This window comes from Capronia coronata (genome assembly GCF_000585585.1).
Source record: "Capronia coronata CBS 617.96 chromosome Unknown acBCG-supercont1.5, whole genome shotgun sequence".
Classification (NCBI taxonomy): domain Eukaryota; kingdom Fungi; phylum Ascomycota; class Eurotiomycetes; order Chaetothyriales; family Herpotrichiellaceae; genus Capronia; species Capronia coronata.
The window spans coordinates 2,270,009-2,284,403 of record NW_006912897.1 but is presented as its reverse complement, the minus strand read 5'-3'; the positions used below and the strand labels follow the sequence as shown (position 1 = coordinate 2,284,403).

The 14,395-nt window shown below is 53.4% G+C and overlaps 7 protein-coding genes across 7 annotated transcripts; 2 read left to right on the top strand and 5 right to left on the bottom strand.

Moving 5' to 3' along the window:
• Positions 1–356: 356 nt before the first annotated feature.
• Positions 357–3,428, bottom strand: A1O1_06494 (uncharacterized protein; the record flags this gene model as incomplete). Its single annotated transcript, XM_007727372.1, has 1 exon — positions 357–3,428. The coding sequence occupies one exon, from the start codon at positions 3,426–3,428 to the stop codon at positions 357–359; it is 3,072 nt and encodes a 1,023-aa protein (XP_007725562.1).
• A 496-nt stretch (positions 3,429–3,924) lies between these two features.
• A1O1_06493 (uncharacterized protein) lies at positions 3,925–5,072 on the bottom strand (the record flags this gene model as incomplete). Its single annotated transcript, XM_007727371.1, has 2 exons — positions 3,925–4,409; positions 4,463–5,072. 2 exons carry the CDS (start codon positions 5,070–5,072, stop codon positions 3,925–3,927), a joined length of 1,095 nt encoding a protein of 364 aa, XP_007725561.1.
• A 735-nt stretch (positions 5,073–5,807) lies between these two features.
• On the top strand, positions 5,808–6,584 carry A1O1_06492 (uncharacterized protein; the record flags this gene model as incomplete). The annotated part of the gene is made up of 1 exon (XM_007727370.1): positions 5,808–6,584. The coding sequence occupies one exon, from the start codon at positions 5,808–5,810 to the stop codon at positions 6,582–6,584; it is 777 nt and encodes a 258-aa protein (XP_007725560.1).
• Positions 6,585–6,997: 413 nt separating this feature from the next.
• Positions 6,998–7,861, bottom strand: A1O1_06491 (GTP-binding protein RHO3; the record flags this gene model as incomplete). Its single annotated transcript, XM_007727369.1, has 4 exons — positions 6,998–7,113; positions 7,180–7,399; positions 7,481–7,642; positions 7,751–7,861. 4 exons carry the CDS (start codon positions 7,859–7,861, stop codon positions 6,998–7,000), a joined length of 609 nt encoding a protein of 202 aa, XP_007725559.1.
• Positions 7,862–9,404: 1,543 nt separating this feature from the next.
• Positions 9,405–10,217, bottom strand: A1O1_06490 (60S ribosomal protein L9-B; the record flags this gene model as incomplete). The annotated part of the gene is made up of 3 exons (XM_007727368.1): positions 9,405–9,633; positions 9,751–10,015; positions 10,124–10,217. 3 exons carry the CDS (start codon positions 10,215–10,217, stop codon positions 9,405–9,407), a joined length of 588 nt encoding a protein of 195 aa, XP_007725558.1.
• Positions 10,218–10,673: 456 nt separating this feature from the next.
• On the bottom strand, positions 10,674–11,880 carry A1O1_06489 (uncharacterized protein; the record flags this gene model as incomplete). The annotated part of the gene is made up of 2 exons (XM_007727367.1): positions 10,674–11,788; positions 11,838–11,880. 2 exons carry the CDS (start codon positions 11,878–11,880, stop codon positions 10,674–10,676), a joined length of 1,158 nt encoding a protein of 385 aa, XP_007725557.1.
• A 230-nt stretch (positions 11,881–12,110) lies between these two features.
• A1O1_06488 (uncharacterized protein) lies at positions 12,111–14,168 on the top strand (the record flags this gene model as incomplete). Its single annotated transcript, XM_007727366.1, has 1 exon — positions 12,111–14,168. One exon carries the CDS (start codon positions 12,111–12,113, stop codon positions 14,166–14,168), a length of 2,058 nt encoding a protein of 685 aa, XP_007725556.1.
• Between the last annotated feature and the right edge of the window lie 227 nt (positions 14,169–14,395).

Genomic DNA, 14,395 nt, shown 5'->3' with positions numbered 1-14,395 from the left:
GGAAAGTAGGAGAGAGTAGGAGAGAGTAGGGTAGGTATTTGATCTTCGGAGGTACGTATATCGTCCATATGGACAACACCCAGATACTACGTAGTATATCAGACAGCAGAAACAATCACGACCACACGGACTGAGATCCCATTGCCTTTTCTCTCTAGAAGTACAGTACAGTAGAGTAAAATATATGATGATACATTCCACCAGAAAGAGTTGAATTATATATGTATTATACATATGACACCCTGAGCTCCCAGCTGCGGCCGAGGCCGAGGCATCTAATCCATCCAAGTCAACCATCGGGGGCATTCATTCATTGGCAGCAGCTTGAAACCGTTGGTCTGGTCAATTGGCCTGCCTCAAAGCCCCGACCGACCTCGTCTGACAGTTGAAGCGCGTCTGGCCTTTCTTTTGCCTTTCTTATCACCGGATTTGGAAGAAGCACGGAAGCCCATGGATCCCAGGGGATCGGCGAGTTCGGCTTCCCATTCGCGCATGTTGGTGTCGAGGTCGTCGTATCGGTATTGGCCGGGCTCGACGCCAGCCGCAGCAGCAGATCTGGATGGGTTTGACTTCTTCGTCTGCGACGTTGACGCTTTCGGAATACTAGCACTCGCTGTAGCTGCTGCTTTCATAGTGTTCTTGGCCGCTTTGGACGGCGGGAGGGGATTGATCTTGTCCTCGTCAAACTCGTCGAACGTAAATGAAAAGGACTCGACACCGGAAGATGCGGGCGATGTGGAATGCCCGGTCTCCTTGACCTTGGACGACGGGTCGATCTGCGCTTTGGCAGCTTTAGACTTCTGCTTCTGCTTTCTTGGAGACGATCTCGGTCCTTCTTCACCATCAAGATCTTCCATGTCCAGCGCCTGTTCGAACTCCGCCTCCTCGTCGAGTTCCGCCAGCTTTTCTTGTTCCATCTGCTCCATCAGATCTGCCGCTTGGTTCTGCAGTCGTTCCTTGCGGCCGCGGGCGCGCTTGGCCTCCTTGGTGTGAGGGCCGCCCATTCGGAGGGTGCGTGGAATACGAGTCTTCGCACCCAACGCCCACAGATCACCCCACTGCGACTTGCGCGCGTCGTGGTACGCTTGTTTGCTGAAGGACTTGGGCACCGTCCATCGCTCGATCTTGCCGGCAGGAGTGCAGACGTCCATGATCACATGGCCGCGACGCTTCATGGGCGTGAAGACCAGCCGGGGGAGGTTCCAGGGTGCGGGAAGGCTCTGACGGGCCTTGCCGTCGGCAAACGCCGAGGCAGAGTCTTCGAGGGTCATGGTAGGGTCGACTTCATCGAAGCCTGACTGACAGAGCTTCATCCACGTACTGTAGTCCTCGCCTAGAAGTTGGGGATCTGGGTGAAAAGGTGCCGAGAGGCCATCCTCAAGTCCTTTCCAAGAGTTGAGCTGTCGTTGGCGCAGATCGTCTCCTTTCATGACGGACAAGTAGGAAAAATCCACATCGTCGTGGTTTCGATCTTTGGCGCCCAGGATTCGTTGAAGGTAGGTGGGTCGCGTATATCGTTGTTGGAAACTGCAAAAGTCTTTCCGACCTTCTGACAGACCCGACATATGATACATGGGACATTTCTCGTGATTGGTGCACGGCGCCACGATCATGCCAGTCTCCCGCGTCAGAACGTCGTCACTTTCATGACCTGCGCTGTATCCGGTCGTGTGCCCTTCCGGTACGGCGATGTATTTTTCCAGAAGAAGCTCGCGAGCACCGGCGACCGCTTCGAATCCGCGAGGCACGCCTTTCTCGATCAGTATCAACACGCCTCCCTTGTCGCTCAGCATGGACCAGAGGTTCTGGACATGCTGTTTTCGCATCCAGTCTTCCCGCAGGCCGAACAAGGAATGCGAAGCAATGATCACATCAAACTGTTTGCGTTGCTGGGCTGGACGGTCGTCCTCCAGTGTAGGGGTATCACGTGTGTGTACGTAATCTGGAAGTCGTGGCACGAATGTCGTGTTGTCCAACAGCGCGGCCGCTCGATGTCTCAGGGTATCCGAGCCTGTCAGGACGACGGATTTTGACTCTGGAACAGGGGGCGGGTCACGATCGGATGAATGCATGGAATCCCAATGAGCCTTGACAATCTCTCGCCAGGCAAGAATGCCTGCTCCTCCTGCGCCAGCATCGAGGATGCGAGGCCCTCCTTCTTTGGCAAACATGTTGTTCAACCACGTCGATCCCAGACGTTTTCGAGTTTCTACCAGAACAGACATGATGGCGGCGTATGTAGGCGGCATAATCGTGGTGAGGAAGGCATTTGCTTCCATCTCACCCATGCTATGTTGGCTGGCGTCGAGCGGGATCGGAAGTTGTGCCCTTGCCCGGCCAGACCTCGGCGTCAGAGGAGAATCTGGAAGGCCAGGCCCTCCGAAGGTTTTCTCACAAGTGTCTTTCAAGTGCTTGTTGGAGAACCCTTTCAGAATGTTGGCTACTGGAACCACAAAGTCTTCCTGCGACAAGAAAACAGTTTTCGGGTTGGTTGCGAATTTTGCAAGCTTGGTGAAGGGGTGAAATCTGGGCTCTGTTTCTTCTTCTTCTTCTTCTTCCGCGACTTCATCAAAGTCTTCCGCCACTTCGCCGTCCAGTAGTCGAGCGACCTCCATTGCTCTGTGTGTGGGAGAAGCAAGCAGACTGGCCGTCTCATCAGACGTCGAATCAAACTTCCCCTGTATCGGCTCATGCGTGTCGACTTCAACTTCCTCCTGTCCATCAGTATCGTCTATGCTTGAGCGACCGCTGTTCAGGTCGTATTCAACAAGCTCTCCTTCTTGATCGAACAGCTGATTCGGTACCGGCCCATCGAGATCCACTTGTTCTAGGACATCTTCTTCCACGCCGGAGATGGGATCGCCGTAGAGTCTTCTGTAGATTTTGAATTCCTCTTCCTCGAGCACAGATTCAGGAAGCCTGTCACCATGGATTTGTCTCGCCATACGAGCCACCTCTTCTAGGGTCGCTCCAGACTCCCGCAGGCTTGCCACCGAATTTGTCACCTGCTGAGCAAGGACTTCCGGGATGTCTTGCAGATCAAGGTTTCCTTCGACACTCAGGCGACTTATACTCTCGCTTAGGGCTCGATCTTCTTCAATGGCTTGCTCGATAGGTCGACCCAGGGCATGTTCCAGCTCTCGTAAGGCGTCTAATTGGTCCTGCAGTATATCTGCATCCAGCGGTCGTTCTGCTTCGTGCGAGATATCCGTCTTCTCGTATGATGAGGTGGAGCGCTCCTGGAATACTGAAGGCGTCCGCGTGTACCGTCTGGCATGCTGCCGGGGCCGGTATGCATGCCGCCATCGAAGGGATGCAGGTCGGCTCTTCAAACTGACGGCAGGGCCGCAAAACCCCCTTTCCAGGAGGATTTGAACATCCTGGCGATGACCGTGGCACAGGCTCGATGGCCTTGCACGAGGAATCATTCTGTTGGTGCTGGATTGTTGTCGGCAGACTCTGTGGACTGAAACAGACACTGCCAGGCATGCAAATAAAAAAGTTCCAGGTTTACGGTGGAACACGAGGAGTGGCAATGGCATCCACGTCCTCCAATCATTTCCCTCATATTTCGGCGCAACTATTGTGCCTTTGGAGATGAAGAGATTCAGAGGTGCAATCTGTATCGTGCCTCAGCTGTCTCCTGGCTTCCGATTGTTTAGATGGATAGACATATATTTGCTTATCATATCGTTCGTGCCACTCACGCTCCAGGGCATACCAATGTGGAGAACAAGACAAGCCCATCATTTTGCCTAGGATAGATTCATTTGTCTATCAAACCGGCAATGTAGGGTATTACGCTAAAGCTAGCCGCAATCCTTGGTCGAAAGACGCTTTGAGCGACACGCTGCCTCGAATCCATCAGCAAGTCCCGTCCACGTCGGAGTCATGGAAGAGCAACTTCCCCATGGCAACACGCTCTCAGCCCACTGGACTCCAGGGCATAGGAATGAGAATCTTGCTCTTCATGGTTTGGATGAGCGGCACAGTCTTGTGGACAGTATCGCCCCATCCTTCAACTCCCCAGGATTGTTCTCGTCTCAGCTTTCGTTCCTCCAAATCGGCAAACTGCCACAGATGATGCACAGTGTTCAGATCTCCAATCTGCACGAACCAGGCTCCCACACCTTCCATCACTTCGCGTCGCGCTTTTAGTCCTTTCCTCCAGTGGGTCTCCCATTCCAGAAGATTGCCAGGGTGCAGCGTGTATGATCGTAGCTCGAATAGACCTCCGAGTTTCCGTGGTGGTGTGGTGGGCCAGAATGAGAATTCCTGCATCAGTGATACCTTCTTTGTGTAGATGAGTGACTTGAGTTTCTTGTCAAACTCGGGAAACTCTGGGTGATGGGAAATGCTGTGCAATGAGGCGTGATAGCCGGTGTAGCGCTGATACTCCCAGATGTGTACTATAGGTTGAGTGTGTCAGTGCAACAGCTCTCTCCCAGCGAGCAGCGCCTACCGAAGGTGTCGCAATCCCCAACCTCAGTCCGCCAACTGCCCACCAGATGGACCTTGTTTTCAGGCATGTTTGCCATCCTAGGATACCAACTTCCCACGAGATCGACATATTCATCAACCTTGTCGGGCTTGACGTCGTGAAAGACGATCGAGTGGACGTATTTACCCCTAGCCAACACCTGCGAGAACGACCTCTCCATCTCTTGGTCTAGTTGTTGGCCCTCAGGAGTACCGTAGATGAAGCTGGACAGCTTTCCCCCTCGTTTGGTCGAGGTATCTGTTTCCGCCTGTCTGGCTTCTTCTGCATAAGGAGCGGTAGAGAGTGAGCCTAGGCCCAAGGATCGAAACACGCCAGAGGCGGCTGCACTGGGGGATGTGGAATATGTAGAGGTAGCGAGGAACTGACTATCAGCTTGATCCTTTCTCTTCTTGGCCGCTTCAAGTCCATCCCGGAAGTCCTTTTGTTTGGCATTGAAGGCATCTATCCCTTCGGGGGTGATGTCGCCCAGGCCAGGCACACGAATGGGCTCTCTGCAGAGCGCAGAGGTTGTAAAGGCGCGGACGAGGGTAGAAGTCTGAGGGGAGGAGAGGGGTAGTCTTCGAGAAAGCATGGCTGCCAAAAGGGAGTATCAAGAGCGAAGGAGGCGGAGGAGAGGATGGTCGTTCGAAGAGTCGGTTAAATGAAGGAAGTTGTGGATGAGACCACCGTCTCGACCTTCTACTGTTGTTTGTCTGTCGGGGTCCGTGAGACCATGAGACTTCTGAGGTATACGGCAAGTGGATGTTATACCGGGTAATGCCCCCAGTGGTCGAGGTTGCGGGAGTACTCTGCGGCTTGAACCAGGTGCCAGTGCCAGTGCCAGTGCCAGTCGGTAAGCCTGGTCGGGAGTCTTACTCAAAGTCGGGGTTGTATGGATGTGATTGGGAGTGATTTGCAGTGTTGTACAGGGCAGGGGGCCAGAGGGAAAGACGTGCACAACATCTATACAGAGTAGACGTCAGTGGGTGCAAGTGACGCAGGCGACACCCCAGTGTCCCATGTACTAGCCTCTACACACTAGGTGCTAATCAGCCCACTGACACCTAGAACAGTGTGGGAGAGAAATGGTGGCTTGCGGGGCTGGTTAGCTGCTACTAGTATGTCCCATTTTCTTCACCCTGCATTGCCACGGATGAAGGTTGTCCACCAACTGAGTCGATCAATTGACCCTCACCGTTGACCTAACTCTCCAACACATGTGGGAATCTTGAACATCCTGACATCTGCCAGAAGACCTGAAACACTTGATCACAATACATCAGAGAGCCCTCCTCTCCGCCTGCTCGATCTTCCGCTTTGAACAGCCATGTCTGAAGCTCACAATCCGCCTCTCAATTACGAACCATCCGCAACCACAACCCATCGGATTGCCTCATCAACCCTGCCTCCGGAAGTAACACAATGCCTCCAGAACTCTCGATTCCTCCATCTGGCGACCATATCGGCCACCGAAAGCTCTCAACCGACGCCGCACGTCTCGCTGATGAACTACACCTTTCTCCCCTCCTATAAAGAACATGGCCCTGTTATCATCATGACCACCAATGCTCAATCAATCAAGGCGCGGAATCTGCTGCACAACCCCAAGGTCTCCCTTTTGGTCCATGACTGGGTTTCACATCGGCCGCCCACTGCAACTTCCGTTTCCGGTGCTCGATCGGGAAGCCCGCCTGGAGCGCCTACGCGATCAAGTCTGGCCAGCCTGCTGATGAACCTCAATACTTCGGCGCTGAGTTCCATATCTACCACCATCGCGGGCGAAGCCAGGTTTCTGGAGCAGGGAAGTGAGGAGGAGAAATGGTGCAAAGAAGCACATCTAGCCAACAACACGTTCGGAGACCAAGTCAGACAAGAGGCCGGGCTGTTCGGAGAACCACCGAATCTCGAAGAAAACAGTAGTTCTTACATTGCAGGCGACGATGTGCGGGTCGTGCTGGTACCGGTCCGCGAAGGACGGATAGCGGATTGGAAGGGAGGGGTTAAGGATTGGATCTTGGTCGACGAAGATTCACCATCCACTGTTGCAGATGGTGAAAGAGGTCGAAGCAATGGTCAACCTCTGGTGAATGGGATTATTGACTAATTTCGTCCTACACCTGGCGGCTTTGACAAGGAACGAGAAGGATGGACCGCTCACTCAACGCTACGTTGTGAGCGAGAGACTCGATGCGGGCTTTTCTGTCACGGCCATATGGCTCCAATGAAGAAGACGTTTGATAAAGGTGTTTCCAACTGGGCTCTATCTTGGCCAACCGCAACTCCATATCATCATGCCTCGAATTTTTCCAGAGCGAGGCTTTAACCACCAAATCCAAACCGCTAAACCCAAAAACACTTGCTTGGATCGGAAAAACGTGGCAACAAAGTATGCAAAGCGAGGGCATTTACATAAGGGCATTTGCAAGAGAAAGCCGAGGTACCAAGTTCGGTCAATATCCAGACTCAGGTCTAGGATGGTGGCTGACTTGACGGTGTCGGTTGTTCGCTGTGCTTTTTTCACATGACCGTACATTTCGAGTCTTCTTTGGATTTGGCCGGTTTGACTTGGAGGGCGACTCTGGCGGCTTCTGTGAAAGCTTCATTGACGCCACGATTCCGCATAGCCGAACATTCTGCGAAGCCAGTCAGTATCTTGTCCATGACACAATGAAGTGCGGATGCAGGGCTGTAGGCTGTACCAAGATATCGTAGAGCACCAATTTGTCTGGCAACTTCCAACCCCTCGTTGTATTGTATCATGATCCTGGGAGGCGCCGCCGGCTCGTCGTCCTCTTTCTCTTGTTCCTCTCGTAAATCACACTTCAGCGCGCACAGCACGATCTTGACGCCGGGACAATGTTCATTGATCTCGGCGATCCATTTCGTGCCGACGTTCTCCAAGGAACCTCGATTGTCAACCTGCACAAAGCCGCTCTGGTCAGCCCGTTTTCTTTGCTGGTTCCCAGCGACGCACTTCCGGGGACAAAAGGGCAAACGTACGCTGAAACATAACATGATGGCCTGGGTGTCGTCGTAGGACAATGACCGCAGTCTGTCGAATTCCTCTTGTCCCGCCGTGTCCCACAGCGACAATTCCATATGGATTCCGTCGACGAAGATATCGTGGACATAGTTCTCAAAAACTGTGGGTTCGTACACTGTCTGTAGTTGTCGCAAGGTTAGAACATGCTACAGACCGTACACTGCCGCAGAATTGTTCGGATGTGTATGCGACAGACAATCAGATCGCAGGGCCCAAACTGAACGCACCGGAAAGAACCCTCGTGTAAAGACGTTCAATAGACTGGTTTTCCCGCAGGCGCCATCTCCGAGGAGCACCAGCTTGCGCTGGACGACTTTGTTGCTGCCGCAGAGAGGCATTGCGACTCGGAGTGGTTGTTGTCTGTATCGGAAGTGCTGCGGCTGCGGCTGCGCTTTGTTTTGTGCCGGATGCGGCGGGCAGTTGGAGGTAGATATGCTCTGGCGCAGCGAGTCGGGTAACTAGGCGGGTCGGTCCTAGGATGGTAAACAAAAGGAGCGATTTGCCGGCTGCCTCTCTCACGTAAGTCCCAAGGATGAGAATGCAGCTAGGAATAGAGGATGAGGATACTAAGGACTGAAGACTGCGACCAATACTAATAGGTCCGGAGCGTATAGAGTAGACAGACTACTAGTAGGATATGTGAGAGGATTCCGTTCACGAGATGGGCAAATGTTAGACGCAACGAGAGCGTCGGGGTTCGTTGACGCACTGCACTGGCAGCTGAGAAACCGCCCGCACACCCGCATGCATGAGATGGTATTGGCACACTGGCACTGCAGATACTGCCACTTCGAACTGCATAGGCGACAACCACGCCAGTCGAGGCTCCCTAGGCTGCGTTCTTTGGCGGGCCGGGCGCACATGTGGGCTAAGGCGGCCGGGCGTTGGCGGAGGGAGGGAGCTGTATTTAGTGGCTGGCGATAGCCTGAGAGCCTAAGGAGCCTACTATGGACTTCCAGCCATAGGTAGTTAGTAGGGCGCGACAAGATAATGCCACGTGGTGAGTGATAGCGAGCTCTCTAGTTCGGCTTAGTACTAGTAGTACTAAGAAACCCTTTACCATCTCTCAAGTAGAGAAGGGAACCATTCTCGATGAAAACAACCGTTGCCTGCATCACCATTTATGGGTTGCTCTTCAGGCAGAAGGTAACCTGTTCGCGAGCATTTTCATGGGAGTGATTTTCATCGTCAGCATTTGCTGCACCGGCCGCGGTATAGGGAGTCCTACCATTATCTGAGGCAAAGAAAGAGTTCTGCACAGGCCGGATGGGCCCAGAAGGAGGGAGCATGACATGGACTCGTCTCAGTTGCCAGCACATTAAGGAAGGTATATTGAAGTTCTCTGGTATGGAAAAGCCAACCATGTCAGCAGGTAGGTCGCTCAAGGCAAAACAGTGTGAAGTGTGGATTGAGGAATACAAGCGAAACCCGTGCATCGAGTTGTCAGACGCATGAAAAGGAATATCACAAGAAGGTGCAATATCACGGTGTCCAGGACGAAGCTGTCCTTTGGTGTTGGCATGCATATCAAGGCGCAGAGACCGAATATCAGCGGAGCATTGCAATCTGGGAATGTGGGTGAACATGACATATCCCTGATGAGGCCAAGGTCTCCACGATAAGAACAGACCTGGAAATGTGAAGGAACAGAACAGAATTGGGAATGCGTTTGCCAGCCGATCGAACAGAAGAACTTTGAAAGCGGTTCTTTTCTTCATCTAACCCATTTTCCGGGTCTTAACATGACAAGAGTCGTCTCCTGTCGTACCTCAAGCCGGATGAAGCAAGTATCTCGCGAGTGACCACGCCCCAATCCATGCAGTTCAGCACCTTTGCATCATATCACGCTGCAACCGCAGCCACAGCCACCTTCGCCCGCATTTATTCCTCAAGGATGTTGCCCCGCTCGCTCACGTACAGACCGTCCAAGAATTTTCGGATATCCTTGTTTCGCACTCTGCAGATTTGCTGGAGGTCGGCGGCCGACTGTGACACGTTTTCCAGGCTGTTGCCGGTGATTTCGATCTGGTCCTTGACACCTTTGGAGGCCTCGACGGTGACGCCGTCGAGCATAGTGACGTTTCGCACGATCTTCTCGCCCAAGAAGTTTCTACACCAAAAAAAACATACAATTAGTGAATGTTCCACCATCATTGCAAAGCGTAGCAGGGCGTATCATCGACTGTAACGTGTGCGTCCGCCTTGTGTTTTGTCAAGCTTGTCTTACCTGATCTCCAAGTGGAATCGGCCCTCGTCGTTCTTCTCAATGTTGACGTTGATGGGGAAATGGGCGTAGACGTATCGCATCTTGTACTTGTAGCCCTTGGTCACGCCGATGACCAAGTTCTCGACGAGCGACTTGACGGTTCGCAGGGTAGCGACGTTCTTTCTCGAGCCGTGGTGGATTTCGATCTGGACGATTTGCTGGCCCTTCTTGTTCTTCGTGACGGTGAAGGTGACGGCGATGTGCGAGAGGTCCTTGGTGAGTTTGCCTGAAAAGAGAATACCCATGTTAATTGACTGTCTTCTTTTCTTTTCTTCTCAACAACCTCCATCGTGCGAGTTGTGGGTGGGCATTGAACGGAGCTGCAGTTTCGTACCTCGGGGACCCTCGACGGTCACGATGCGCGAGCGGATGTGGATTTTGACATCCTCTGGGATGACCAGCTGCTCTTGCGAAAAGATGTACTTCATCTTGAGCAGCGGTGTTGTTGGGCGTGCTGGACTCGGACTGGGGGATGCTCGAACTTGAAGGTCGTCGTCCTGCGGAGTGCGGATTTTCAAGAGTGTCGAAAATGTGCGCGAATCTTGGCACTGCTTCCAAGGTGGTGGTGTCACGTGCTTGGCATCCACCACTGGCAGGCTCACGGCAAGTCGACGAGGCTGAACTTGAACCCGCCATTTTCTTAGGTCAGCCTTCTCGCCGCTTTTCTCTGGCCCGATTTCCCTCCAATAACTTCGACATAGGGATTGGTGATCTTCCTTGGGCTTGACCATGGAAGCACCCAGGCAGGACTTCCATCACTTTGGAACAAAAATTACTTTACGAGTATGCACTGCAAATTTATGGCTCCGAGAAATCAATTCCATAACTCAATCGCTGGGTATCTCATGCTGGTGTAACTATCTCAGTCGGCTTTCGCTCTGTGGTCATCCTGCCCGGCGAGTCTGTGCCAGCATCTCACTCAAAGCCGGATCATCATCGCCAACCTCAATCCCTTGCTCGCGCAAAGCATTCTGGTATCTTTGTTTCAGGCTTTTCTCGTCGTCATCATCCCTCTCTGCGTCCGGGTAGTCGTCTGGATCGACATCTTCATCGTCGTCACGATCGCTTTCGGAGTCATCCTTGGCAGATGGTCTCCCGGAAGCGCTCGGTGTGCCGTCCATGCTCATATCCTTCATCACTCTTGTCAGATCCTGTTCGCGTTTGCTGGCAGCCTCGTTCTCCCGTTCTTTTCTCCTCTTCTCCAGTTCCGGTTTGTAATCCCGTTCGAACTCTTTCCGTTTCTCTTCGACGGCCTCGAAGAAATCATCCACACCCTCGCCAGTCATGCTCGACACAGCGACCATGCTGAGATGAGAATAGAATTCTTCCAGCACCAGACTCATGCTGTTGAGCAGACTGCCCATATAGCCGCTGCCGCCGAATCCTTCACCTCCAAACGCACCTTTGCTTTCCTCCTCGCGAAGCGCCTCTTGGAACTTCTCGAAGTCGGTCATCCATTCTCTTGCAAACTCGGCGTCTTGAACGTCCGTCTTGTTGAACACTAAAATCATGGGAAGTTTTGTCTTGTAGAGGATCGAGCAGGCATAGAGCATATTGGACATGAATGTCGACGTTGACGTAGTCCGTGGCGTGTCGATAATGTAGGCGATAACCGTGGGAAATGAGGAGGCGAGTGATTCTAAAAGGATACTGCCCGAAGCAGACCAGACAAACACCTCAATCTGTCCAGGCGTATCGACCAAAAAGTGCTTGGGAGGCACCACCGAGCTGTCAGACGGGGGGTTTGCACGCTTCTCTAGCAGTCCAATGATCTGGTCGATCTTTGTCGCAAACAGATTCAACGAGGTCAGGATGCCGCCGTTCGGACCGAGATTGTATTGCTTCATGACTTCCTTGTAGTTGATACTGTCGCGGATGTCGATATTCGCCTGGAAAGGGACATTGAGGACGGCAGGGTCAAGATTGAGGACGTATGGCTTCTTCTTGTTAACGTGCAGATAGTTGTTGATTCTCTGCATGAATGTGGTTTTGCCCGAACCTGCAAAGAGGTCAGTCTTTCGCTGTTGGACAAAGCGCACATTACTTACCGGCCATGCCGATGCAGACAACGGCGACAGGAGAGGTCGCCATGATGCTGGAAGATGTCGTCGGAGTAACGCGTGAAGGTGCAAAGTTGCCGGTCGATACCTACAGCCAGAGGATGTTAAGTGAGAGAGACTCTACAAGACAAATGTCGCGCTGCTGCAGTTTGGTCGGAGAAATTTTGGAGACTTGCGTATGACGCACCCCGCGGTTCGACAAAAGCTCCCTTTCAAACACTCCAGTCATTCTGGTCATCTGCAATTGTGACGATCCTCAAGATGGCCCTAGAAGACTTTGAAAAGGAGCTATCTGAACAGAGAGAAACAGAGAGACGTCGAGAGAGACGCAAGGAGCACGAAAAGTCAGATCGACACCATCGACACCACCACCATCGCAGTTCTCGGCACCACGATTCCCATTACGATGAAGAGGGCCATCGCTCGAAGAGGTCCAGACACTCCAGAGACGAAGATGCATCAGAAAGCAAACATGGACATAGACATCGGCGCCACAGCCGAGAAGAGGAAGAGAAAGAAGATGATGAAAATACAGCAGACGATCCAAGTTCGTCCCGGCCAAATCTAGGCGAACTGAAACGTGATTCTTGGATGGAAGCCCCTTCAGCCTTGGACATCGACTACGTACAGCGAAAGAAGCCCGAACCCTCGCCACCGAAAGGAGGCTCGTTGGGAGCCGATTTCGAGATGAAAGTGCATGAAAAGGAACTCAATCGACACCTGCGAGACTTGCAGAACGGGAAGAGTTTGGACGACTTGGAGGACGAACCAGCCACACACGAAGTCAACTATACCTTCGGCGACGCCGGGTCGCAATGGCGCATGACAAAGCTCAAGGCTGTCTACCGCCAGGCCGAAGAGTCCGGCAGTAAAGTGGACGACGTCGCGCTCGAACGATTTGGCAGCCTGCGCGAGTTTGACGACGCCCGAGAAGAAGAGATCGAACTGGAGAGACGCAAAACGTACGGAGAAGGCTACGTGGGCAAGGAGAAGCCCAGCGGCGAGCTGTTCCAAGAGCGTAAACTGGAAGCGGGACTCCGACGACCTCACCCACGCGACACGGAGCCGAGCCCAGACGACGTCGTTGAACAAATGCCCGTGCCGACATCCAGCACCAGTGCTCCCAATCCCAAAGTCGACCAAACGACACTCAACAAGCTCAAGGCACAACTCATGCGAGCCCAGTTACGCAAGGATCCCAAAGCAGCGGATCTGGAGAGAGAATACAACGAGGCGCTGGCCGCCTTCTCGACGCAAGATCCTACCGTGATAACCCTCTCGGCCATGGACAACAGAATGCTGTCCTCCGCACCACGGAACGAAGTGAAAGCCGTGCAGAACCGCCGGGGCGCCGAGCGCGGACAGGTGGAAGAGAACGAAGACATGAGCATCGACGACATGGTGCGCGAAGAACGACGGACACGCGGCGAAGTGGGAGGCGAAAGCCAACGCATGGCCGACCGGATCGCCAAAGACGTCAAGTTCGACGACGACCTCGAGTACATGGACGAGAACGCCGCGAAACTTGCCAAACGCGTGCACAAGTCCGACATCAACCTGCGCAATGTCGCCATCAACGAATACCAGAAACTCAATCGCATCCTGGAGAACTGTCCACTCTGCTTTCACGAAGATACCGAGACTCCCCCGGTCGCGCCCGTCGTGTCGCTGGCCACGAGGACGTACCTGACCCTCCCGACCGAACCGGAGCTATCTCCTCTCAGCGCCATGATCGTGCCGACCGAGCACCACACCAACCTGCTGGAGTGCGACGACGACGAGTGGGAAGAGATACGCAACTTCATGAAATCTCTGACGCGGCTGTACCACGACCAGGGCCGCGACGTGCTCTTCTACGAGAACGCCGCGTTCCCCAACCGCAAGCCGCATGCCGCGCTCAATGTCGTGCCGTTGCCCTACAGTCTGGGAGAGACGGCTCCGGCCTTCTTCAAAGAAGCTTTCCTCAGTACGGAAGACGAATGGAGCCAGCATAAGAAAATCATCGATACGCTGGCAAAAGCCAGGAAGGACGGTCTGGGCAAGCTCGCATTCCGCCGCAGTCTGGTCAAGGAGATGCCGTACTTTCATGTCTGGTTCGAACTGGATGGCGGCATCGGCCATGTTGTCGAGGACCCGGACCGGTGGCCTCGTGGGGATTTGTTCGCCAGGGAGATCATCGGGGGCATGCTGGGCCTGGAGCCCGATGTCATCAAGCGGCAAGGCAAGTGGCATCGAGGCCACGACAAGAGGGTGGAAGGGTTCAGGAAAGTCTGGAAGAAGTTTGACTGGACGAGAGTCCTGACGGAAGGCAATGCATAGAATCATGTCTGGATTCACGGTATAAGCCTCTTGAATCAAAAGCGCCTATTGTGCCTGCGTCAGTCCGCTCATCTCATACCGCTCCGTCTTGCTCTATATCTAGTAGATCACCCCTGAATTCTGCTATGCGCCATCTTGCGACACAGCTAGTGCCTGATTTTCCCATCCTTCCCGCTTGGGTGTTGACATATGTCTAGTCGCTGCTGTCTCCCGGCTCCGGGCTCGGC